At 37.0% G+C, this 27,440-nt stretch overlaps 1 protein-coding gene across 1 annotated transcript; it reads left to right on the forward strand.

The window, feature by feature from the left end:
• Positions 1-1,112: 1,112 nt before the first annotated feature.
• On the forward strand, positions 1,113-3,268 carry LOC113308746 (protein NUCLEAR FUSION DEFECTIVE 4-like). Its single transcript, XM_026557211.1, has one exon. It carries the CDS (start codon positions 1,249-1,251, stop codon positions 3,019-3,021), a length of 1,773 nt encoding a protein of 590 aa, XP_026412996.1. The 5' UTR covers positions 1,113-1,248; the 3' UTR covers positions 3,022-3,268.
• The last annotated feature ends 24,172 nt before the right edge of the window (positions 3,269-27,440 follow it).

A 27,440-nucleotide genomic window follows, 5' to 3' on the forward strand; every position in this document is an offset into this window, starting at 1 on the left:
TATTATGTGCCGAACCTTGAACATAAGAGGTTTCGGCTGATACGATATTCTCCATATGTGCCGAACCAGTAACAATATTTCAACCCAGAAATTAAAAAATTATGTTCGGCACATACGAATTTGGATATGTAAGCCGAATTAGTAATGATTCTATTCCGGGCTATTCAGGATGTTGTTCGGCTTACTATGAAACTTTCATATAAGCCGAACTAGTGTCTAGCAAAAGGGTGGGAATTGGAAATTATAGGTTCGGCGCATGCAGTAAACAGATTCAGTAAGCCGAACCGTTCATCAATTGGTAGATTCGGCTCATAGATGTGAGCCGAACCTCAACCTGTTTCGCCGAACCATGATTCATAATCTAAGAAATCAGCCATTTGGGAATCATTGGTGTAGTTGATGTGTATTTTCGTAGGTTTTTTAGATGATATATGACCCTCCTCATCCTCCATTGAATCAAGAATTATAATTTTCTCACTTTCTCCTTCTCTTTCTCTCCTTCTTAACCAAACCAAAACTTTGATTTTTTTTTCCTCATATTTTTCATCTAAACAACTCTTATAATTCTGAAAATTATCTTAATCTCTAAACAAAATATTTAATCACTAATCAAGATTATTAACACTAATACGTAAAGGGCAGATTTGCCATTAAAAGAAATTTGGGTTAAGGGGTTATCTGATTTTGCTATTCAACAACCTTTTTTGTCTTCATTCAGTATGCCTTGAAAGATTTTGGTATGCCCAAAATTATGGTTCTCACGAAATCTCCATGACCACCCCATTCTATAGCCCACAATTTATGGAATTCATCATCATTTTCATTCTGGCCGTACTCGGCCCATTTGGATTGCCAAATGACTGCTGAAGCCTATTTGTAAATCGATATTCTTTTTCTTCTTAAATTAAGTTTATTTACCATGTGTCACCGTACCTAAACATAGACCAGACCGAAAAAAAAAAGAAAGTTGTATCACTTTTGCTGCGAATGAAGGAGTAGTAAAAAGTTCTTTACAGTTAGTAAATAGTAAAGTTATCCGAATTCAATTCAAATTCAGATTCACAGCTTATAAATAGTAGAGTTTTTTAATACATTCTACCTATCCACAGTTCCAAACCCATACTTCACCAACCTCATTCATGACTCTCTGTCCATCTTCTTCAAATTCATCTTTCCACTTTTACTAAAATCTCTTTTTCTTACTCTCTTTTCTTCATCAAACTACTCCAACAGAAAGACACAGCAAACATGGTGGAGACATTGATTGGTAACAATAGTATGACTACTTCAAGAGAAATGTTTCGGTTCACAAAACAGCTTCTGAAAGGAAGATGGTTTATGCTATTTGCAGCTTTTCTAATCATGTCAGGTGCTGGTGCAACTTATGCATTTGGCATTTACTCAAAGGAGATTAAAAGAACCCTTGGGTTTGATCAAGAAACTCTCAATTTACTTGGTTTTTTCAAAGATCTTGGTGCAAGTGTTGGTGTCTTTTCTGGTTTAATAGCTGAAGTAACACCAACTTGGTTCGTTCTTCTCGTTGGCGCCGCATTGAATTTCTTCGGATACTTCATGATTTGGCTTGCAGTTGCTGGCCATATTGCAAAACCCAAAGTCTGGCAAATGTGTATGTACATTTGTATAGGTGCTAATTCACAGAATTTTGCTAATACTGGTTCATTAGTACCATGTGTGAAGAATTTTCCGGAAAGCCGCGGAATCATGGTGGGTTTGTTAAAGGGTTTTACAGGATTAAGTGGAGCTGTAATGAATCAACTTTATCTAGCCATCTATGGTAATGATCCTAAAGCTCTTATTCTACTTATTGGTTGGCTTCCTGCAGTTGTTTCACTCTTTTTTGTCTACACAATTAGACCCATGAAAGTAGTAAAACAATCGAATGAACGGAAAACGTTTTACAAATACTTAATCATATCGCTTGCATTAGCGTTATTCGTAATGGTTATAACCATAATTCAGAAGCAAAAGGCTTTCTCTCATGGTGGATATATTGCTACTGCAACTGTTGTTTGTATTTTGCTCTTCATTCCTTTAGGAGTTGCCATCAATGAGGAGCTTGCTATTTGGAAGCAAAACAAGCAAGTTATAAATTCTACTCCTACTGCTGTAACAATTGAAACCCCACAACCAACAATTGTTGCCCAAACTGTTGACACAAAGAACCCCGTACAGGAATCATCTTGGCATTCTAACATTTTCAATCCACCTAAAAGAGGCGAAGATTACACGATACTGCAGGCGTTACTAAGTTTAGACATGTTACTAGTATTCATTTCAGTTTTCAGTGGACTTGGTACAAGTTTAAGTGCAATTGACAATTTAGGACAAATTGGAGAATCTCTAGGCTACCCATCTCTTACAATTAGCACATTTGTATCATTAGTCAGTATATGGAACTACTTTGGCAGAGTTTGTGCAGGTTTTATCTCTGAAATCCTTCTATCAAAATGGGGTTTTCCAAGAACATTAGTAATGACAGTAGTCTTAGTCTTATCATGTATCGGCGACATTCTCATTGCGTTTGCATTTCCCGGTTCTCTTTACGTTTCTTCGGTGCTCATTGGTTTCTCTTATGGTGCTCAATTAACCTTAGTTTATACCATAATCTCTGAACTCTTCGGTCTCAAGTATTACTCGACGTTATTCAACTGCGGTGTTTTGGGCAGTCCTCTTGGTTCGTACGTATTCAATGTGAGGGTTCTTGGGATTCTTTACGATAGAGAAGCACTGAAACAGTTGAAATTTAAAGGACTTTGTAGAGATTCAGTGAAGGAATTAACTTGTATTGGAAAAGAATGCTATAGAATGTCCTTCATTATAATGGCAGGTGTATCTTTAGTTGGAGCTTTGTGCTCACTTGTGCTGGTCATGAGGACAAGAGATTTCTATCAAGGAGATATTTATAAGAAGTTTAGAGAACAGGCTAGTGGTAATAAGAGTGAAGAATCAGAGATGGGTCTTGCTGTTTCATCTGTTGATGACCGGAAAACATTAAAATGAGGTGATTCTAAACAAGCGGGGTAATCTGTAATGTGTAAATAGTTAAGTGTGTGTGCATTGGATAATTCAAGGTCTGATACTCTGATTTAGCCTGGTAGGTAGAAATTGCAATCTGTGGGGATTATATGGGATCACATGTAAACAATGTAAAACTTTTACATGTCCCCATTGTCATATGATTTATGTCTCTTACTCTGTTATTATGCAAAACCAAGTTTAAAGCGACATAATATTACTTCTGGATTTTGAAATGAGGCTTACTTTTTATTTTATTATTGAGGAACTTTATATTTTTGAAAATGTAAGAATTTTCACACTAGGGAAAGTCCACCGGAAAGCATCAACATTTCCGGCACTATCTCCCTCCGATAAATTTTTTTTTTAAAGAATTAAAGCCAAACCTAAGTATGAGAACCCATGGACCATGGTTTGACACAATTTTTTCCTCAGGAACCAAAGGATGAGATTCGTTTTTTACCATGGTTTTTTTGAGGGGACCATGGTTTTATTAGGTCACCTTCCCTATAGTGATAAGGGGTGTCCTAAAACGTTGAAATGACTAACCTACCCTTAATCTAATTTAATTTAAACCAACCTAGTAACCACCTATATATATAACCACCACCTCCTCCCACCAACACCGCCCACCACCGCCGATTACCACCACCACCACCTCCGATTATCACCACCACCAACCACCGATTACCACCACCACCTCCTCCCACCACCACCGCCACCGCCTATTTAAGAAATGTAACAACATCAATGCAATCACAATTAAGTTTGGTTGCATAATAATTTTATCGAGTATAAAAGACGCCAGTCGCAACTTGATTCTTCCATGGGACCACTCCGGAGGTATTTTCCAACAAACCCTTCACTTTAATTTGGTTTTGATTGCTTCAATCGAATAGAAATCATCAAAATAGGGTTTTAATAGGAGTTACAGAGCCATGTTCGGTTAGGCCGATTTTCCAAAAAACCCTAGTTTACTAACCGAACTTCTTGAAAATGAAGAACACGAAGAGCAGTTCGGTTCTATTGGATTTAAAACTAAGTCACCGAACTCTCTGTTCGGTTGTTTCGCAAAAAATTTTAAAACTTCAAAGTAACCAAACTCCACCCTTAGAACTGAAAAAAACAAATCAAGTCTAACTGAATTGTGTTGTTGTGGCCACTATGTTGAGTTCCGAAATAACCGAACTTAGCCAATAGAGTTCGGTTTGTTCGCAAAAACTTTTAAAACTACAAAGTAACCGAACTTAGCCAATAGACGCTGAAACTTCACATTTTTGTTTGTTTGTTTGTTAAGTTCGGTAACTTCACAATTTTATCGCGGAAACCGAACTCAGAGTTCGGTTGGTTAGCTGTTAGGTTCAAGTTTGCGAAAGAACCAAACTTTGTAAACTTATATACTCTTATATTACGTAAAGTTCGGTTAGATCAAAAGTGCATGCAGTTTGCGAACCAACCGAACTTTGTACACCAAAGTTCGGTTAGTTGAGAACCAACCGAACATAACGCTGTAACTCCTAGAAATTCTATTATTTGAGAGTTCGTAACTTGCGTGTTTGGAACAAGTAACCAAACTACAATTTCAGATAAGTTCGGTTACTTGTTCATCTCACGGGGCAACCGAACTACAGCTTCAGATGAGTTCGGTTACTTGTTCTTCATATAAAGTAACCGAACTGTTCAAAATCCAGTTCAATTCCGGATCATTTTGAATATTAACAAATATTCTAGAAGAGGATGAAGATGAAGCATCAGATGAGTTTTCATCATTTGAATACTCAAACTTAGTGAATTGGAATTTTTTTTATTTTCCATGTTTTTCTCCTTCATCTTCTCTAACTCTACTCTCTCAATAATTCTACTGAACTAATAATAAACCCATCTTTTAATTTAATCTCACTAATTGTTTTTAACTAAATCATTCACTAATCATAACCTAAAATTAATTAAGAGGGTAGATTAGGTATTAAATAAATAACTAGATATGGGGTGACCTAAAATTACTTCTAATGCCTTTACCCAAAATAAAACCATGGTCCCCAAAAAAACCTGGCGTTTTTAGGGGCCATCCCAAAGGATTTAGGGGCCATCAATTTATACCCAGCCAAAGACTCTAGTTAAGGGGTACCCTATATGATATTGAAGTTACATAAATGCCCTTCTGGTAAAACTGTATAAAAACCAAATCAAAAACAATTCTACTCATTTCAACTCTTCTTCTTCTTCCAGTTTCATATTATCTTCCGATTGTGGAAGAATTTTTTTTTTTCCTCGTTCAACCGAAACATCGCCGCGAATCGTAAAATCAAAACATCATCGATTCGATTATAAAACAATGGATAAGAGAAATGAAACCCACATACCTAGAACCAAAAATGTTGCTCGGGGTATCGATCCAAACATTGGAATTTTAGCAAGAAATAAAGAAATTCTTGCTGCAAATGAAGAAGAACGCGAAGAACAAGTACCCGGCAATGTAGTCGGTGGTGGCGATTCCGAGACTCAAACACTTCGTCAACTTCAAATGGCCCCAATTAGGTAAGAATCTATCATTTTTGGGGTTTATTTCGCTTTAATTTGTCGAATTGAGAAAAAAAATTCTAGGGTTTTCGGTTATTTATCCAGATTCGGACGATATGCATGCTCATTTACTTCCGAATGTAGTCGTGTTCTTCATTTTTCAAGAACATCGACAGTATTCAGGAGAAAGATTTGATGATTATCCGCCGAATATTGGTGGCCATATCTTCCTGGATACAAACTGCTAATAATCGGTAGTTTAATGAATTTTTTGGCTACCGAATATATTTAAGTAGACACAAAGTATTCGGAAGAACACTCACTACCGAATGTATATATTGAAAAAATCTCAAAATTTATGATATAGGAAAAATCCCATTTTGGGGCCAGTATTTATTCGGAAGACAATATAATGTTTTATACCTCCGATTGTGTAGGATAAAATTTTAGAGTTTCTGAACTCCAGTTGATGAATATTCGGTTGTAAACTGTTTAGTTATATTCCGATTGTTTTTCATTCGGAAAAAATATGTGTCTTCTTACTTCCGAATTTGTACATTCGGGTTATAGAGTGCACTTTTCTTCCGATTGTGTAGGATGAAAAATTTACAGCTTCTGAACTCCAATTGATGTATATTCGGTTGCAAATATGTTTAGTTAGCTTCCGATTGTTTTGTATTCGGGAACAATATGTGTCTTCTTACGTCCGAATGTGTACATTCGGGTTATATTTCCATACTTTGTCTTCCGATTGTATAGTTTGTAAATATTGTTCCTTTCTTTGTTGTTTAGACAAAGTCGAGAAGGGAGGAAGAAAGTGACATAGTGCTAGGAGGGAAAGGAGTGCCAAAGATAATTCAGGTGCTCAACAAAGCGAACAAGAACAAAGCAGTCAACAAGGAGTGCAACCAACTGTTGAACAACAAGGCAGTGAACAAGGGGTGCGACCAAGTGTTGAACAAGCCGCTCAACAAAGTGCAGGACCAAGTGTTGAACCAGTTGATCCAGTGGCAAGAGTAGAAGAAGAAGGACAACCAAGTGGTACCCAAAAAGCCAAAAAAGGAAAAGATGTTGTAAGGAAGGATATTGCTAAGAAAGCATCACATCTTGTCCCTCAGCACTTGAAGAAGAAGGGTATTCCAGCAGGCACAATCCTTGGACTACCAGCGGATGGAGGAAAATTGCTATTTGGATACAAAGACTCATGGGCCAGAGAAATATATGAAACCGAGGTAATAAAATTACTATTTTTTATTAATGTATTGTCTATGTGTTATATCGTATACTTGTATTAATAGGATCATCAAGATGCGGTCCGTCTACTCAAACCTACCGCCGCACCAACAAAAATGCTTGCGTGGCCTTTATCCGGTGAATGTGAAAGGTTCAAGACAATTGTTGCCAACTCGGGGTTAGCTAATGCCGCCGAGAATTCATTGTTGGAACATGATCGTGTGGCCATATCGGCGTTCGTGGAGAGAATGTATCCTGAGACCGATACTTTCCATATGCCGTTTGGGAGATGACGATCACCCCGGATGATTGTGCAGATTCTTAACCTTCCCGACCAAGGCACAGCTGTGAAGTTTAACTACACAAAGCAGTTAAGTTGGGCACAACTTTATTCTCTAACTAACAAGTGCTTAGGTTGGGATGAAGAGACAACAACAGCAGAGTTTAGGAGGCATGCAAGTTACAGAACAAGACAGATCAACATTACAGCTTTGATGAATATGTTTCGAGGCACCTTGGAGAAGGAAAAGAATGGAACGTTAACTGATGAGCAAGTGAACCACGCTGCCACCGCATATCTCCTTTGTGTATTGGGATGTGTCATATTCCCCAATACTTCTGGCAACCGGATCGACGCCAACCTTATACAACTTTTGGATCCTCTCCATGAAGTCGGTGACTATTCTTGGGGCACGGCATGCCTAGCATTCTTGATGGAAGAGTTGAGAAAGGCTTCGAGGCTAGGAACCTGCCAAGTTGCCGGGAATGTGGCTCTATTGCAGGTTTTTTCTTTAACTCTATAACTACTCTATAGTTATTCAGTAGACAATACATATGATGCATATCCATAACTCCAAATGACGCATATTCGGTAGGAAATTATCCATCTCTTTTCCCGAATGTTGGTTATTCGGTGGTTAAGTACTTACTTTGTTTTCCGATTATATACAATCGGAAATACTTTTGATATTAGAACCGAATATACAGGCCAGAAAAGCTATAGGTTACTGAACTCCAAATGACGCATATTCGGTAGGAATTGATCCATCTTATTTTCCGAATGTTGGTTATTCGGTGGCTAGGTACTTAGTTTTCCCGATTATATACAATCGGAAATATTCTTTTGATATTAGAACCGAATATACAGGCCAGAAAAGCTATAGGTTACTGAACTCCAAATGACGCATATTCGGTAGGAAATGATCCATATATATTTCGAATGTTTGTATTCGGTGGATAGCTACTCAGTTTTTTTCCGATTATATATAATCGGAAATTATGTTTGGAAATTACTACCGAATATACACAATCTATTTACTAAAACTTGGTTTCTTATGTATATAGGCATGGATCTATGACCACTTCCCTATCCTGAAGTTGGCCGGAGAGAACCCGGGGTGGTGCAAAGGTACTCCTAGAGGAACAAAGTATATATTTGAAGACAACCGTTCTAGGACAAAGAGCAGCAGTTGATTCGCATGAGGGAGATTTTGGACCAATTGAAGGCCTCAGACGTATGCTTTGATCCATACAAGGAAGATCGAGTCAGTGGGCATATAAATGTTCGGTCGGACTTGTCCCTTTATTTTGGACCATTGTGGCACCCCACAGGATATGTGATGTATAACCCCTCTAGGGTGATGCGACAACACGGGTATATACAACATCAACCTCTGGAGAAAATGGGGGATTACTACAAATTGGAGTTGGAGTTGTGTTCTTCTAGTGGTGACAATCTCACGATTGTTCACACAGGCCCACCTACTGTTCTTGATAACTGGGATAAGAGGAATGACTTCATTATCGACACTGGTAGACGAACCACCGAGGTGATGAAAATTCTCCAGACTATATGAGTTGGTATAACAAGGTATCACATCCTTTGGTTATCCGTGAAATCAAATCCAACACTACTGCGGCGGGTTCAAGTTATAATTGTATCATCAAAGACAAACCAGCTGGTTATGATAGACTGGTGCGTGTTCTTATATTTTTTTCATTTTAATTATTCCTATAAATCTTAGGTAATTACCGTTTGATGTTATGTCATTACGTATAAAAACAGGTGAATAGGTTCAAGCGTGTTTCCAAAATGTTAACTGCATGCTTGAAGAGCGGAGATCCCATGCCAGCTGAGAAGATCAAAGAGGCTAGAGATCTAGTTGATAATATGGATAACGAAGATTATGCTGCCCAGTTTGGGGAGAAAGTCACGAAGAGGCATCAGCCCAAGGTGGCAGTATCAAAGACGGGTAAAAGAACTCGAGCTTCATCGAGCGCTGAAGCTGCTCCAACTGAAGCTGCTCAACTGAAGGTGCTCAAACCCGTGGTCGTGCAGGACTGGGAGGTAGTCACGGTCGTAAAGTAAAGAAGAGCAGATAAATGACAATGATTTTTGTTGTACATTCGGAAATTTGTTTGGGTAACTAAGTTAGACAAGTTCAAATGACAATGATTTGTGTGGTATATTCGGAAGTTTTGGTAACTAATTTAACTTCCGATTATTTCAAAGACAAAATTTGAAAAGTATAAGTTTTTCCAAATTCTGATTTTTGGGCCATCGTACATTCGGAACTTTATAAAAAACCTATCCTCCGAATATCACAAGTTCAAAACAAACCACGCCATGGCTCCAGGTGGTTCCAAGGGCCAATATTGAAGGTTAGACATCCCATATTCGGAAGTTTTGGTAACTAATTTAACGTCCGATTATTTCAAAGACAAAATTTGAAAAGTATAAGTTTTTCCAAATTCTGATTTTTGGGCCATCGTACATTCGGAACTTTATAAAAAACCTATCCTCCGAATATCACAAGTTCAAAACAAACCACGCCATGGCTCCAGGTGGTTCCAAGGGCCAATATTGAAGGTTAGACAGCCCAATTCGGAAGTTTTGGTAACTAATTTAACTTCCGATTATTTCAAAGACAAAATTTGAAAAGTATAAGTTTTTCCAAATTCTGATTTTTGGGCCATCGTACATTCGGAACTTTATAAAAAATATCCTCCGAATATCACAAGTTCAAAACAAACCACGCCATGGCTCCAGGTGGTTCCAAGGGCCAATATTGAAGGTTAGACATCCCATATTCGGAAGTTTTGGTAACTAATTTAACGTCCGATTATTTCAAAGACAAAATTTGAAAAGTATAAGTTTTTCCAAATTCTGATTTTTGGGCCATCGTACATTCGGAACTTTATAAAAAATATCCTCCGAATATCACAAGTTCAAAACAAACCACGCCATGGCTCCAGGTGGTTCCAAGGGCCAATATTGAAGGTTAGACATCCCATATTCGGAAGTTTTGGTAACTAATTTAACTCCGATTATTTCAAAGACAAAATTTGAAAAGTATAAGTTTTTCCAAATTCTGATTTTTGGGCCATCGTACATTCGGAACTTTATAAAAAACCTATCCTCCGAATATCACAAGTTCAAAACAAACCACGCCATGGCTCCAGGTGGTTCCAAGGGCCAATATGAAGGTTAGACATCCCATATTCGGAAGTTTTGGTAACTAATTTAACTTCCGATTATTTCAAAGACAAAATTTGAAAAGTATAAGTTTTTCCAAATTCTGATTTTTGGGCCATCGTACATTCGGAACTTTAAAAAAAATATCCTCCGAATATCACAAGTTCAAAACAAACCACGCCATGGCTCCAGGTGGTTCCAAGGGCCAATATTGAAGGTTAGACATCCCATATTCGGAAGTTTTGGTAACTAATTTAACGTCCGATTATTTCAAAGACAAAATTTGAAAAGTATAAGTTTTTCCAAATTCTGATTTTTGGGCCATCGTACATTCGGAACTTTATAAAAAATATCCTCCGAATATCACAAGTTCAAAACAAACCACGCCATGGCTCCAGGTGGTTCCAAGGGCCATATTGAAGGTTAGACATCCCATATTCGGAAGTTTTGGTAACTAATTTAACGTCCGATTATTTCAAAGACAAAATTTGAAAAGTATAAGTTTTTCCAAATTCTGATTTTTGGGCCATCGTACATTCGGAACTTTACAAAAAATTATCCTCCGAATATCACAAGTTCAAAAAAAATTGTTTCCTGGAACCAAACAACACCATAATCGGAAAGAAAGTTGACTCATAAATAACCGAATATTACAATCGGTAGGTTGTTTAACAAAATAATCTACCGATTTCGTATAATCGGCTAGTTTTTTTATTAATAATACTCCGATTACATAAAGTTCAAATGGCCTTAACCTTACAATTTCGTCAAAAGCACCTAAATCCATACTCCTAATTGACCATAAAAATATTAAAACAGATCATAACTTCCAGTGACCATAGAAATTGTCCCTCTTGATTTTGTAGCATCCTTCATGTTCAAATCGTTTCCCGTAGAGGTCCACATACCGGCGATCCGCAAGATTTCTCTGAAATTACGAATGAGTAACAAGTTAGTACTAACTTTTGTCAATGTGAGTTGGAGTTACAGAGATACTTACTCGTTTTTCATACGTCCACCAAGGAAAAGCGTTCCTAACAAACCGTTCCTCATCTTCAAGTTTGTCAATCTCCTTATCGAGCGCATTCTTTCTCATCTTAATGTCATTGGATGATCTTCGAATTCGATTACCATCTAAGGCCTCAAATACCATTAAGATACGGTTCCATATCTGCTCTTCGGATTCCGATTTGTGGAGCTTGTGAACACAATCATGAGCAGTTACCACAACCCACGCTCTATAAATAACACAATCTTCTTCTTCGGCAAAAGCAATATCCATGTTTTTTGTTATGAAAATTAAAACTGAAGAGAGGAAAGAGTTTGGTGCAATTGGGGTGATAGATATGAGTTTCTTCATATAGGTTTAGGGTCCAACGGATCTTTTTGTTTTTCCCAAAAACTCCAACGGCTAATTTGACGAAAGTTGAATGTGGAGAAACCAATAATCGGTAGGTATTGGATTTAGCATATCTACCGATTATGGTAGCTTTCAAAATTTGAATTTGCGGCAACTTATAATCGGTAGGTTTTATAATATATTTAACTTCCGATTAACGCTGAATCCAAAACACGAACCAAGAAATACTGCACCTCGTATAATCGGACGTCTGGCAAATATTTTGGCCTCCAATTGCATTCGGAGGGTAACAATGTTATCATATCCTCCGAATATATAAGGGTAATTTCGCCATTACGAATTACGCGAGATAAGGGCTGGCTACATTTTCCCTTTGGGTGACCTTTTTTGTTTTATTGTTGGCCCTTAAATCCTTTTGAGTGGCCCCTAAAAACGCCACGCAAAAAAAACCATGGTCCCCAAAAAATCGTTCCTTTTTTATTGAATGTCTGTTTCAAGGCCCATGGTTGGGCAGAGACGAAATATGAATGTGGTTTGGCCCAAGAGACGTTAAATGCCGAATCTACTTGTGAAAAGGGGAAATTAGGGGGAGACCCAAAAAAAAAATATTCTCATTCTCAGGCCCACAATTAATTTTAGGTACCGTGACACCCATAATTATATGAAATTATTAAAAATGTATGCATGACGGATTATGCATCCGCATGACGGGTTATGCATCAGGGGTATAATTGGAAACGCAATTTGGATATAACATATCTAAAAATCCGCGCCTTAGAATTTTACAAATTTTATATCGTTGGAAATCTTTTTAAGATAACTACGCAACGAGTACAAACAACAATATTAAATTTTTGTTTTTCACGAAAAAATCGGAGGTGATCATCATTTTAGGCAAAATTTCGAAAACTGACTACATAACCATTATGCAGCCACCAAAAAAGATGCATAACACATTCTGCAGACGTATAACGAATTATGCAACCATTTTCTCGACTGCATAACAAATTGTGCATCTATAACAAGTTATGTAGCCATTGTTTTGGTTGATTTTAGTGCGTACATAAAAAATTGATGCATAATGCATTATGCAAACATATTTTCGGATGCATAACAGGTTATGCATCTATTTTCTCGATGCATAAAAGATTGTGCAACAAATTTCTCGATGCATAATGCATTATGCAGCCATATTTTCGGATGCATAACAGGTTATGCATCAATTTTCACGACTGCATAACATTTTATGCAGATATTATTGTAGGTGCATGACAAGTTGTGCAGTCTTTGTTTTTGTTGGTTTCAATAGTGACAAAAAAGTTGATGCATAACGTGCTATGCAACCGTTTTCTGGACTGCATAACAAGTTATGCAACAAATTTTGTAGATGCATAACAGGTTATGCATCCATTTTCATAGCTGCATAACAACTTAAAACAACACCCAACAGACTAAAAACCAAATTTGATCTTGACATTTTATGCAGTCATAATAACGTGTCATGCATAACTAGCCACCAACTTCACAGCTCCCCATCTATATCTCGACAAAAATCAGACTCTTCAATCTCGGACAACAAGCACACGCTCATATCCATTGTTGCAGACGTAGAATAAAACATCATAGATTCAAGTCAAATCCTGGCAGCAAACCAAGCTGCCGTTGATAATGCTTCTTCTGTCAAAACCTAATGTGCTAAACCCTGTAATGTCGCACCATAAACCGCCTCCAACAATCCTTTTTCGATACAAACACTAAACACCACCAATCTGCAGCCATTCATCTCATAAAACTGACGGCAACTACACTATTTCTTAGCTATTTTCAAGGACCCAAACTCTATCTGATGCTGAAACAAATTGGTACCCAAGTTAGCTCACCCTACTGGCTTCTAATTAACGCCACATCCGCTGCAAACAACCCTTGTACTCATCCCACAAACGCACAACAAACTAGCAAGGAAACAGTGCGGTCAAGCAGCTGCAGCTGGTTATGTTCTTGTTGTTTAGCCTTGACCAAATCTTCCACAACACTAACCAAATTTGCGAATCACTCTGCACCCTTTTCTTCCTTCTTTTCCCGCTGCCAGAACTGTACCAAACCCTCACCATAGACAACATGTATCCTTCGATATCTTGATGGTTTCAAACCCACGGCAACAGCACACAACACCCACACAAACATCTGTAGCAGCATTTGTTTCTTCTCCTCTTCTTACACGACCCAGATAATCAACAATGCCCATAGCAGCAACCATTGTAACAGCTGCGAACTAGGTGGTAATAAGATGGTGGTTCAGCTTTTCTGTCGAACAGTTGATATACGCTACCTGATGGTGTTGTTGTATGTTGAGAAACCATCTCCTTCAGCTCTCCAATTCCTGCAATTTCACATTCAACACAGCCCAATAACTCTACTTCTTCCAGGAATTATAAACTAGACTCATTCATCATCATTTACTGTCACAATCAACCACAACAACAACATCTCTTGGACAGAGAAAAGAGGGGATGTAAGAAATTCTTCTTTCCTGGCTCTCTTGAGTTAAAATACAACCCAAACTTCTACATCATCTCGAGCTCCCGATTCTTCGAACACAACCACCAAAACCCATTTAATCAATCAGTCCCAGATCCCCTTTTCTTTGTTGATTTCAGTTTTGCAACTTCACCAAATTCCTTATCTGATCTTCTAAAACTTCATTCATAATCAATTACATCAACAGATCAGACCCTAACTTCTTCCTCTCAAACATTACCTCAACTGTAGATGATTCAAATCACAAACGAACCCTTGAATACACCCAATCCAGTTGACAAACGGACCCAACTTGGTTGCTGCAATTTCTAATCTCAATCGAGATTTTGGACTCCGTCGATAGATAGGAAAGAAAGCTGTAGGGAGATACGAATCTGAGAAGAAGAAGAAGAAGAAGAAAAAGAAAGACCGAAACATAATTTCAGAAATTATGGGTTTGAGAATAATTTTCTTCCAAAAAGTGGGTGCGCGCCTGTGTTTTTCTGAGCGTGGGTTTCATAGTAGAAAAGTCTGGGAGAATGGGTCTCACTTGTGAAAACTACCACCAGACCCATTTTTCCAATTTTTTACACTCTTAAACCCACCGCCGGAAAACCTGGCGGGCGCACCCATATATTATGGGTATAACACTCGGAAACCCATAATTTCTAAAATTCTGGTTTTTATTTTTCTTTAAGTCTAAACTACCCTTTTTAGTTTCAGAAGTTGTGAAAGAGAGAAGGAAACCCAAATCACGTTCCAATTAACAAATCCATCGAGATCAGTTCATATTCTTTCCAATCTGGAACGACTTTCGATTTCTGGAAAAATAATCAAGTTGACATCTATTAAGATTCAGTTTGTAAGCATTTCTGTTGAAGTATCACGAAAATTGGTTTATTTGGTCAATTCGAAATTAAGGTTTTCTTGAGATTTTAATGAAATTGAGTGATATTGTGGTTAAATGAGGCTGGGAAGTGTAACAAACTAAAGTAATTCACAAATTTCTCCAAAGAGTTTAAGGTATGTTACAAAAACCGTAAATGGATCTCATAAATTTGCTATACTAGGGTTCATTTGCGAAAGGATGAGTTTGGACATCATTGTTCATTGACATGGACAGAGCTCTATAATCGATCAATATCAGGTAACATATCGATTTTTTAAAATTATTTTGCGGGTTATTTTTCCTAGATCTGTTTTTTATTTTAGCTAGAATGTAACGGAATTGGAAGAATTTGATGAATAAATACGCAATTATTGAAAATTCAAATTTTGCTGAAATATTGTGATATAAAAGATGGAAAACTCAATTTTTGAAAATGTTACTGTGAACAGAGAGCAGAATTTTACAAAATTTTGAAGTAGTAATGTTCTTGTGGCGGAGGTTGTATGCATTGAGAGTCCTATATTAGTTTCTAATATTTGGGTTTTAATTTTCAGTGCAACTTGTGCCAGGAATTGATCAAGTTGTTGTTTCCCAATAGAGAAGCAAAAAGACCCAAGGAAGAAGAGTAAAAGTATGTCGAAACCATGTTTATATGCTACTGCATGTTACTGGATTTTGGCTGAAATTATAAGATAAAAATCAGTTGAGAAACTGATGTTAATGACGATGGAGTTTGATGATTCATAAGGAGGAAGCTGTGGATGTTCACAATGGGTAAAGTTCTTGCAAGAATTTCTTGTCGTGAAATAGTAGGCCATCGATGATTGTTCTCGGAAGATTAGGAGGTCTATTAGCCTATTTATCTTAGGAGGAGTTTGTGTTGGTTTGAGCTTTGCCGTGGAGACGGCAAATAAATGAGTACCGAAACATCTTGGCCCTTTAAAATACAAAAAATAAAAACCATAGTACAAATATTTACGGGTACAATATCATTATATCAATTCATGTGATTCTTCGTGTGAGTAACCACATTTTAAAACATTCTCCCTATGTTCCGGTGTCTTTTCACACTCTAATAAAATTGTCTTTTGATAATCTCTGCGTTTGTTTTTCCTTTTCCTTAGAACTGAAATCAACCAAAAAAATGTCTTCATAACATGTTATGCACCTACAAAAATGTTTGCATAACCAGTTATGCAAGACAAAATGATTGCATAACTCATTATGTAATCAATTTTTTGTTAGCACTAAAATAGAAAAAATTTTGCATAATTTTTTATGCAACCGAGAAAATAGGTGCATCACCTGTTATGCATCCAAAAATGGCCGCATCACGTATTATGCATCATTTTTTTTTCTCCGTAAGTACTAAAATCAACCAAAAAATGGTTGCATAACCTGTTATGCGGCTACAAAAACGGATATATTACCTGTTATGCAGTTGAGAAAATGACATCATAAATCGTTATGCGTCCTTTTCTTTGTTGGAATGTGATTTATATGTTATTTCGATTTGGTTTTGTCACTCATGATGGGAAGCATGAGCATTGGCAGTTACAAAAATGAGCGCATAATCTTTCATGCAACTTCAAAATGGCCGCATGATCTGTTATGCAACTACAAAAATGTCACAAAAGAACCGTATATTCCATTATGCAGTCATTTTTCTTTTGCTAACACTTAAGTCAACCTAAAAATGACTGAATAATATGTTACGCAGCTGCAAAAGTGCTTGCATAACCTATTATGCCTTCGAAAAATGGTTACATAATGTTATGCAACCACTTTTTTATTAGCACTGAAATAGAAAAATGGATGCATAATATGTTATGCAGCAATAATAATGGATGCATTACTTGTTATGCACCCGAGAAAATATATGCATAAGCTATTAGGCATCAGAAAAGATGGCTGCATAATTCATTTATGCTAGTTAACACTTAAATCAACAAAAGAAAAATAATTGCATAACCTATTATGCAGCTATAAAAATTACTGCATAACCTATTACGCAGTCTAAAAAATGACTACATAATTTGTTATTCATTTCTTTTTTTTTTGTAGAAATGTTAATTTTTAAAATTATACATGTTTTTAGTGGTACATAATCAAATTAGTGGATGCATGAACCAAGATATGGTTGCACAATGTGTTATGCGTCTATTGTTGTGACTACATAATGTGTCATGCATCATTTTGTTTTATTAGAATGTTATTTTTTAGGCATATACATCATTTTAGTGGTTGCATAACCTAACTAGTGGATGCGTAAACCAAAATATGATTGCATGATTTGTTATGCATCCTTTGTGGTGTCTACATAATGTGTTATGCATCCTTTATGGTGGCTGCATAATGGTAATATATCCAATTTTCGAAATTTCTCCCTAAAATAATAACCACCTCCGATTTTTTCGTAAGAAATTCAAATTTGATACTGTTGTTTGTACTCGTTTTGTAAAGCTCTTTAAAAGCTTTCTAACGAGATAAAATTTGTAAAATTCCAAGGCACGGTTATTTAAATGTGTTATATTCAAGTTTGCATACCAATCATACCCCTGAAAAAATAGGACGCATAACTCGTCATGCAGACTCTTTACTAAGCAGATAGAAAATCCAAAAATTCTTCCTTTTACAAGTAAATATATTAAGGGTAACTTTGTCTTCTTACCCTCTTTTTATAATTTTGAATAATTATGGGTGTCACGGTAGCTGAAAATAATTTTGGGCCTACCAATAAGAATAATAATTTTTTTAGGCCTTAACATAATTTTCCCACTCTACTTTTGTGCACTCTTTTTAGGGATGGTCATTTGCCCCATCCAAACCCATCCCCGTGGGAAACCGCCCCGTTTGGGTAGGGTTTTACCCGCACAAATGGGGATGGGGTCGGGTATGGGTAATGCCCGAAACCTAAGCTACTGGGATGGGGTGGGAACGGGATTCAAGGTCCCCACCCCATACCCGCCCCGTACTTTTCATAATTTAGGGGTTTAGACTTTTATGCAACAATGTGTATAATTTTTGTACTTCCACCACTTAGTCGAGCTTTCTTTCATTTATCATATTCTTGGTCGTTCTTGTACATTCATCATTTTCGTTCTTTTGTTGTGATCAAACACATTCTTTAAAAGTTAAAATAGAGAAAATGAAGATGATAATGAAATGCTTAACGTGGACGAAGATAGAATGAGAAAGGAAAAAACAAAAAAACTAATAAGTTATTAACATATTCTTTTATTCACTTTAAGATAAATTAAGATTTCAGAATACATTGTTCTCACGTTATTATTTTTGTTTGAATCATATTTAAGGTTTAATTATAAACAAACTTATGTATTGACTCAGTATTACGGGTAACTCATGGGAAACCCGTCCCATATGGGTATTCCCCATACCCGCCCCGCCCCGCCCCAATTCATATAAGTAACGAGGCGGGGATGGGTATTTTTTTTTACGAATGGGGCAGTGATTGGGATTGGCATACCCGCCCCATACCCGCCCCATGACCATCCCTACTTTTTTTAAGAGTGTGAATTTGGCATGTTCATCCGCTTGGAAGCCTGAAGATTCAGTGCATCGTCAAGTCATATTTTATTCCAATGGGTACACGAAAAATTTATACACATGACGAATACGTTGTTTTAATGTTGGGTAGGAGTATCACGCAAGAAGATGCAACAGTCTTTTACGGGTAGGAGTAACGCTATTTCTTCATGTTTCTTATTACACAAAATTGGTAAAAAAGAACAAAATTAACAGTTCCTGGGTGAAAAGGATATTTAAATTTTGATACTGTTTAAATGGACAAAAATGTAAAAATAATCAGGATGTAAACAGTTTCATCCTACCAATTTTCAAATTTTTTTTTTTAATTTTTAATTTACATCAGGATGCATCCAGTTTAAGTTTAAGTTAGGATGAATCCAGTTTAAGTTTAAGTCAGGATGAATCCAGTTTCATCCTTACTATTTTTTTTGGTGTCCATTTCACCCATACTAATTTTTACTCGTCCATATTTTAAAAATATTTGGACAAATGACCCATTTTCCTTTCTTATTATTGGTTTCTTATTATTTGTATATATATATCAAACTCCCATCTTTGTATATATGGTATATATCTTCTATCAAAATGGTTTTCTGTAGAGATCAAATTAAAGAATAAAGACAAAAGGCATAGTTAAGATGTTTGAGAAAACTGAAAATTCGGTGTATAATGGTTGGAAATCTGTAACATGCAGCAACAGATTTTGCTTGAGTTATAGAAGAGAAGAAGATAACCACTAGGGCTGAACATGGTTTCGGTTTTCCGCTGGAACCGGACTAAACTAGACCAATTAGAAAGAAACCAAACCGAACCATTTCCTAATGGATTGGTTACGGTGTAGAAAGTGGAAAATCGATAGTGTTGGTTTTGGTTTGGTTTGACCTCTAAATAGATTCTACCTATTGATTTAGAGGATAAATAGAAACCCTAAATTTAATATTTCATTATGATACTCTTCCTCTTTCTCTTTCTCCTTCTCTCAGTCGCCTCCCTTCTCCACCCCCAACTACAGCCGCTGCTATTCGACTTTTTTCTTCCCGTCTTCCTTCTTTTTTATTTGTCAATAACTAAATTAAGATATATTATATATCTTCTTTTGTTCTCTAGAATTGGAATAAGCTTTAACTATTCTTGATATTTTTTTTATTTTTTTTTCTGTAAATTTGTGTAAACCAGTACTATCGGCAACTATGATTTTTATATCTGTAAATTTGTGTTTTTTTTTTTGGTTTTACATAATTATTGGTTAACCAAAAACCACTGGGACAAACCGAAACCAACTGGAATCATTTGAAAACCGAACCAATGGTTAATGGATTGGTTTGGTTTAGATTTTCAAAAACCAATAATATTGGTTTCGGTTTTGGTTTGGCTAGAAACCAAACCAAAACCGACCATGAACAGCCCTAATAACCACACCGTTTTGTTGCTATACGAAGAAGGAACAAGTACACATAGAAACAAAATGAACTGGGGTAAGTGGTAACATTTTTTTAACTTTTGGGTCCTCCTACATTTGGTTATGTTTAATAATTTTGATTTTAGCATTTGAACTTTTCTTTTTCTTGCAGAGTATCACTGATATGGTTCCCCTGGCAAGCTATCCCAGTGTGAAGGCAAGCACCGTACCCACCACTTTGCATCTATCCTCAAAAGTTCCGATGAAGACTGGTTGAGGTATTGAATGCACACTAGTAAGAGAACAGAGGCAGCCAACTCTCTAAGCAACTCTCCTATGTGCAGGTACTTGTCCAAGGGAAATCAATGTTCCTCCGCATGCAACATTTAGAACTTTCAACACAAAGTTCTACACTTGTACTATATCTTTTTCGCGATCCACGGCGGTATCACTGGCGTGTAAACGTCTTTATTATCTCATCTAACTCTTTGGGGTGAAAGACCAGAGATTTCAGCTTCATAAAGAGATGGAGCCATGGTGGCTCAAAACTCTTAAGGTCATTAGCTAGAAAGCCCATGAAAATCAAAATATATGTGTAGCGCACAAGGGCGAACAGAACCGAACCAAAATACCGGTAATCAAAGTAGGGATTTCGCGAGTTAGTGTTCACTAATCACTAGTGACTCCCGAGTCTTACTTGTAAGTTGAATTTTTTAAGGGCAAGCCAGATTTCATTCCGTCTGTGGAATGGCTGGTTTTTTTTCATAGTCTGCGAAAGCTTTAGAACCTCCCTCTCTAACTTTTTTTTTTCTTTTATAGTCTAATCTTTGTAATTAGTTTGCTTTTTAATACAGATTTTTATTAACCGAGTAAAAGAAAAAGTTGTAACAAGCGAAAGGATATTTTTTGGTTGCTCTTCCTTTACATCAACTACTCTGCTTTAGGTGTAGTGTAAACGATGTACGAATCTTGTGTACAACTTAGCCTTTGTGATTAAACATGCCAAAGCATCGTTACCACATAAAAACCGGGACTAAGAGAAATATTGCACAGGATAATGAAAAAAAGGCCACACGATGATCAATTCCACGAAGATGGATTTAAGCGAGAGCGAGCCTTTTTAATTAAAATCATTACGTTATTTGTTGGAGATTATAGAAAGAACGGAATGGGAGAGTTTTTGGACCAGGAAGAAGAAAGCGACAGAGATTGTTCATCTTATCGAACAACTTCTTGTTGTATGGTTTTGTGATTATGATATTTTTAAGCCTGTCAATCCTAGCATAAATTGGAGCAATTGAGAGGATTTCATACATGTGTAACTTTCTTTGTTTGGTGTAAGCTATTTTCCTTTTTAATATAACCTTTTCTTCAATTTTTTTTATCAAAAGTAGAGTTATTACGTCCTATCTCTTTGTATTCAATGTAAATAATAAAGTAATCAAATTATCAAAATTCTTCATCAGTGACGGGTCCAATGACTAGATCCACGCATGCATGGCAATACGATAGTTCTGCATGGGAGCATGTCTTAACACATTCACTGGCAAACATGCCGACCACTTTTTAGCAGCTTGCAGTGTCCACCCTTGTCGCTGCATTGAGCGCAAAGACTGTTGCATCTCCTGTTGTCACTCGCACTGCCCGTCAGGAAGCTACCGATCCTGTTATCGTGACAACACTGGATGGTTTTAGCATCTGCTACCATAACACTGCTAATGTCTGCGTACATATGTTACAAATTTGTTAATATTGTTCTACTTAGGCATACAACAAGAAAATTAAAGATAGGAAACTAAAACAACACAAACCAAGAAAAATAAAGACAAAGAAGAATAACATAATAAAAGAATGCTATCAAACTAACCTGAACAGACGACGACGAACATGATAAGCAATGCTATAGCTGTTACTATTCCACCGGCCATCTTATTAATGCGATAAAAAGATTAAAATTTAATATTAATAATACTCTTCGAGAACGATCGTATTGGTGTGAAGACTGTAATGCTCAATGCATGGTTTCAAATTTATAGAGAGGATCAAGAGCGTAACGCATCTACTTTCCTTTTTTATGACTATGAAGATCTTAATCTATATTGCATGATGCGCATACATGATTCTACCGAACATCCAATGTAAGGTAAAAAGCTAAATTTGGCATATTTTTTCTTTTTACAGGAGCTAGTTTTAGCATACCCAAAATCTGGCAGATTTGGTAGTAAATTTGGCATATGCCAAATATGGCCGGGCTTGCTTTAGCTCGCCAACGTGGATGGGTACACAGGGTGGGGTTTTAAACCTCGGCAACGAAATGTGTTTAACTAGGCTCCATTTAAAACCTGCCCAGAAAATCATAGCTAAAGACGATTATAGCTTATTTCTACAATGCATGTATACATGTCACCGGGTGTTTTCTACATTGATCCAATAATGAAGGATTAAGGGCGGAAATCAGAAGTTTACATGGAGGCAGAGTCCTATTGTAGTCATTTTGAGGAATGCTTCGTTACCGTTACAAGAAAACATCAATATTTCAGGCACTGTCTCCCTCTCAATATAAAAACGTCAAACTGATGAAATTTGTTTAAAGCCAAACCAAAGTATTAGAACATGAGCAGGTTTTTCAAAATCTACGTCCTGACACAATCTTTCTTCTCAGGAACCTAAGGATGAGATTTGCTTGTTTATTGAATATCTGTTTCAAGACCTATGGTTGGGCAAAGATGAAATTTGCAACATTTTAAAACTTAGGGAAAATTGGGAAAATGCTCCAATATGGGGTGCAATGCTGGAAATCTTCCCAACATTTAAAAATTTGGAAAAATGTCCAATTCCGTTAAAATCCAGTTAACTCACATGTGTGAGCTCACACACGCGAAATAAAGATTAATACATCCTTCAGAATTCAGGGTTCAAAATTCTGGATTCAGGGTTTAGAGTTCAAGGTTTAAGGTTCGGGTGGTAGTGGCGGCGGTTTTAGTGGTGGTTCTGATGGTGATGGTAACCTTACACATGTGACTTAACTGGATTGAATGACAATATTAACGGAATGGGACATTTTTCCAACTATTTTTAACGTTGGGGCAGATTTCCAACATTACATCCCATATTATATTGAGGCATTTTCCAAAGTTTCCCTATAACTTAAAAATTAAAATGAAACCTTCGCACAGAGTAATGTGGTTTGGCCCAAGAGACGTTAAATGCCTAATCTACTTTTGTGCACTCTTTTTAAGAGTGTGAATTTGGCATGTTCATCCACCTGCAGGAAGCCTGACGATTCAGTGCATCATCAAGCCATATCTTATTCCAATGGGTACACAAAATTTATACACACGACGGATACGTTGTTTAATGTTGGGTAGGAGTATCACGCAAGAAGATGCAACGGCCTTTTATGAGTAGGAGTGTCACTATTTCATCGTGTTTTACCGTACGTATCTTATTATTGGCATATATATCGAACTCACATCTTTGTATGGTATCTTCAAACAAAATGGTTTTCCAGAGAGAACAACAAATCAAAGAAGGAAGACATAGTTAAGATGTTTGAGAGAACTGAAAGCTCGGTGAGTTTAATACTGTTTCAAAAGCTTAAACAGCAATAGATTTTGCTAGCGTTGTCAAGGGGAGTAAGATGACACGTCATTACATTACAGACAAGGAACAAGTATGCGTACAAACGAAATAAACTCGGTAACATTTCTTACTCTATAGGTTTTGAGTTGCCCTTCATTTCCTTTTAATGTCGAGTTTGATCTTAATTAGAACTTTTCTTTTAATTACTTTCAGTGGTGGTTGGGTCGAAGTATTCTTCTAAGCACCCTTCAAGTGACGGTGTAAGAGTTTCAGATTTACTGACTATGGCGCAAAGACGGCTTTCTGCAGTTGTTCTGGGTGATGGATTCATAGCACAAGACATTTGTTTCCAAAACACAGCCGGCCCAGAAAAGTTTCAAGCAGCCGCAATTCGATTCAGCATAATGTTTCCTTCAGGACAAAGTTTTGCTCATCCTAATTCAATTGAATCTTTTTCGCGATCCACAGCGGTTATCTCATCTAACTCTTCCGGTGAAAGACCAGAGATTTTAGCTTCAGAAAGAGATGGAGCCATGGTCGTTCAAAATTCTAAGGTCATAGCTAGAAAGCCCGTGAAAGTCAAAATACATGTGTAGTGCAAGGCATGCCTCCGCGATTACTGTTGACTTGCGACTCCCGAGTCTTGACTTGTAAGTTGTAACATGGGAACGGATATTTTTCAGTTGGACTCCTTTTACATCAACTACTCTACTTAAAGTGTAGTATAAACGAGGTGCCTGAATAATCTTGTGTACAAGTACAACTTGGCCTTTCCAACTAAACATGCGAAAGGATTGTCAGCTTTAATGTTCCCACATAAAAACCGAGACCAAGTGAAATATCGCACAGAATAATGGAAAAAGGCCACACGATCGATCAATTCCACGAAGATGGATTTAACCGAGAGTGAGCCTTCGCAATTAAAATCACTACTAACATTATTGTCTTACAGAAAGTACTTAACATGTAAACTATATTACATATCCCTATGTATTCAATGTTAATACTAGAATAATATAATCGAAATCAAAATTCAATGTAAACTATATTACATGACCGGTCCAATGACTAGATCCACGCATGCATGGCAATAAGGCATGTCTCAACACATGCAGTGGCAAACATGCTTACCACTTACTAGCAGCTTGCAGTGTCCACCCTTGTCGCTGCATTGACCGCAAAGACTGTTGCATCTCCTGTTGTCACTTGCACTACCCGTCAGGCAGCTACCAACCCTGTTATCGTTACTGTTGGTCATATATAACGAATATATATGTAAATTGAACAAATTAAATGCGGAAGCGGGTTATTAGTTCGTACCTTGTAATCGCTCCAAATGAGGATGATGTCGAACCAACGGATCACTTGCGTTTCACGTTCTTGAACCTCCAAACTCGGCGGTGAGTAGGTGCCACAAAAATGAGCACAAACTATATTTCCACAAACTAAATACCGTATAGAACTTCTACTTCTTCTCCAAAGGACACAAAGGAATTTTACTGATTCTACAACTAATGTTTGAATACTAGAAGACTTTGCTAGCTAACTTGAATGCTCACTTAGAACTATCTAGATAAATCTCCATACTTGGTTTATCTCTTGCTAAACTCACTACTACTTCTAATTGTTGTTTCAACAAATGAAACTAGAAGCCTATTTATACTCAGACTTCAAGCATCCTCTCTTGGCAAGTGTCAAGGAAGAACCAAACACTTGGAGCAAGTACTAACACTTGTTAGCATGGAGATAAACACATGGAGTAAGTGATTAAACACTTGTTATCATCATGCAAACACATGGTGGCAAGAAACAAGACACATGTTTCACCATGGCTTGGTTAGTTGGAGAAGGATTTTTCCTTTTGGCAAAGTCAATCACATGACTTTATATAACCACCCAAGGTGGACTCTGGGCATGCACAACACATGGGTTCCCATATTTCCAACATCTCCCACTCACACATAGTGTGTGTAACGCCAGTATGCTTCCCAATCAAAGTCCAAAGAGAAAAATGTTCATATTAGTAAATAGTTTGTGCGACCGCCGAGATATCTTCATTTTGGGAGCTCCATACTAGAACCTCATTACGAGTCATCATGGAGACATCAACCCTTCACAAAGAATGTTCGTATCTCATTACCTCAGATAATTTGACTACACCTGACACAATACTCTTAATCCCCCTAGCAAGCAGTATTGCACCCATGTACATTTTATCAATTGTACTCATGATTTTCGACAGACGAAAAACGCTGGCCAACTATGAGTCACAATTCATGGTGTATCATCAAATTTTCTTCCAAGAAATTCATATCGTTCCAATTCAACTTAACAACTTTCCTAGACATGTATCATCATACGGGAAGTTGCATCGTATTAGAAAACATGCTAAAGTAGAATCATTAAGTATCCTCTTCATGACATAAACTCAAGTCAAAGGGGTAAATTAATTGGATATTAATCCAGTGGATCACATAGAAATGAAGCAGGGAATCATTCATCGCTCTCACAATCGGTCGACTTAGCACATACATCACAAAGTGTATGTTATGGCGTTTCTCCCACTCAAATGGGAATGTCCAGCATAAAAAGCATACGCCATACAGATCTAAGTCTATTCGCCATTTAAGCGCCTAACTTGACTTTCTGTTCCATCAGTCATTCACATAGTAACTGTTCAGAAAATCACATCTGGCTGTATAACAAGCTTCATTAAATGGTGGATACATTTAATGATTGATCTCTTTGTAAGATCAAATATTAAACATATTAAGGCGACTTCTAGTTGTATAGAAAAGTTTGTCATTAAAAGCACGTGGTTTTCCGAAAAACATATATTCCGGAAAACGTCTCTTCTTTGTCTCATCTTGCTCGCTATTCTAAGCGCCAAGGAGAATCACCTGTGTAAGTAGGCCGATTCTTGCCTGCTGACAACTTTAATATCCATGTACACATCAAAAGTATATGATTTCTATAAAAACATATTCATTTAAGAAATCATTAATACTTATAATAATAATGTCATTATCACATGTTCTACATATCAAATCCTGTTTAATCCCATGTTATCTACGTGAGATTGAAAAGCAATTTTCGGAATGGGCTTAGTCAAAGGGGCAGCCAACATTCTATTTGTGGAGATATGTCTAAGAACAACCTTTCTTCGTGCAACCATATCGCGTATAAAGTGGAATCTCCTACCAATGTGTTTGGTTTTTCCATGGTATTTAGGATCTTTCATATATGCTAGAGCTGATGTGTTATCACTGTGAAGCAACACCGCTTGTTTTGCGTGTTCCGAGACACCGAGTCTCTTAAGAAATCTCCTCAACCAGACAACTTCTTGGACGGCTGCCGCAAGTGCAACATACTCTGCTTCCATTGTAGATAGAGCAATACACTTCTGTTTCTGACTACACCAAGTGATTGCACCACCTCCAAGTTTAAAAACGTATTCTGAAGTGGATTTAAACTCATCTCTATCGTTGCTCCAATCGGCATCGCTAAATTCTCTGAGTATAATGTCTTCACCATGGTAACAAATAGGGAGATTAGCAGTCCCTTTAAGATAACGAAATATCCTTTTAACTGCTTTCCAATGATCTGGTCCAGGGTCACTTTGGTAACGACTTACCATCCCTACTGCAAAACTGATGTCGGGTCTAGTACACAACATAGCGTACATAAGACTCCCAACCGCAGATGCATATGGTACATTGGACATGTATTTCTTTTCTTCTTTATTCTTAGGGCATTGGTCGTTACTTAAGACACATGCTTTGTAAATAGGAGTGTTAATGGGTTTGCAATCATGCATTCAAAAGCGCTCAAGCATCTTTTTTATGTAAGTCTCTTGAGACAAACTAAGAGTCTTTCTTGA

Source organism: Papaver somniferum, chromosome 9, assembly GCF_003573695.1.
Source record: "Papaver somniferum cultivar HN1 chromosome 9, ASM357369v1, whole genome shotgun sequence".
Classification (NCBI taxonomy): domain Eukaryota; kingdom Viridiplantae; phylum Streptophyta; class Magnoliopsida; order Ranunculales; family Papaveraceae; genus Papaver; species Papaver somniferum.

Excerpts from the sequence above, each read along its gene's own strand:
- LOC113308746 (XM_026557211.1), top strand. The coding sequence starts at position 1,249 with ATGGTGGAGACATTGATTGGTAACAATAGTATGACTACTTCAAGAGAA.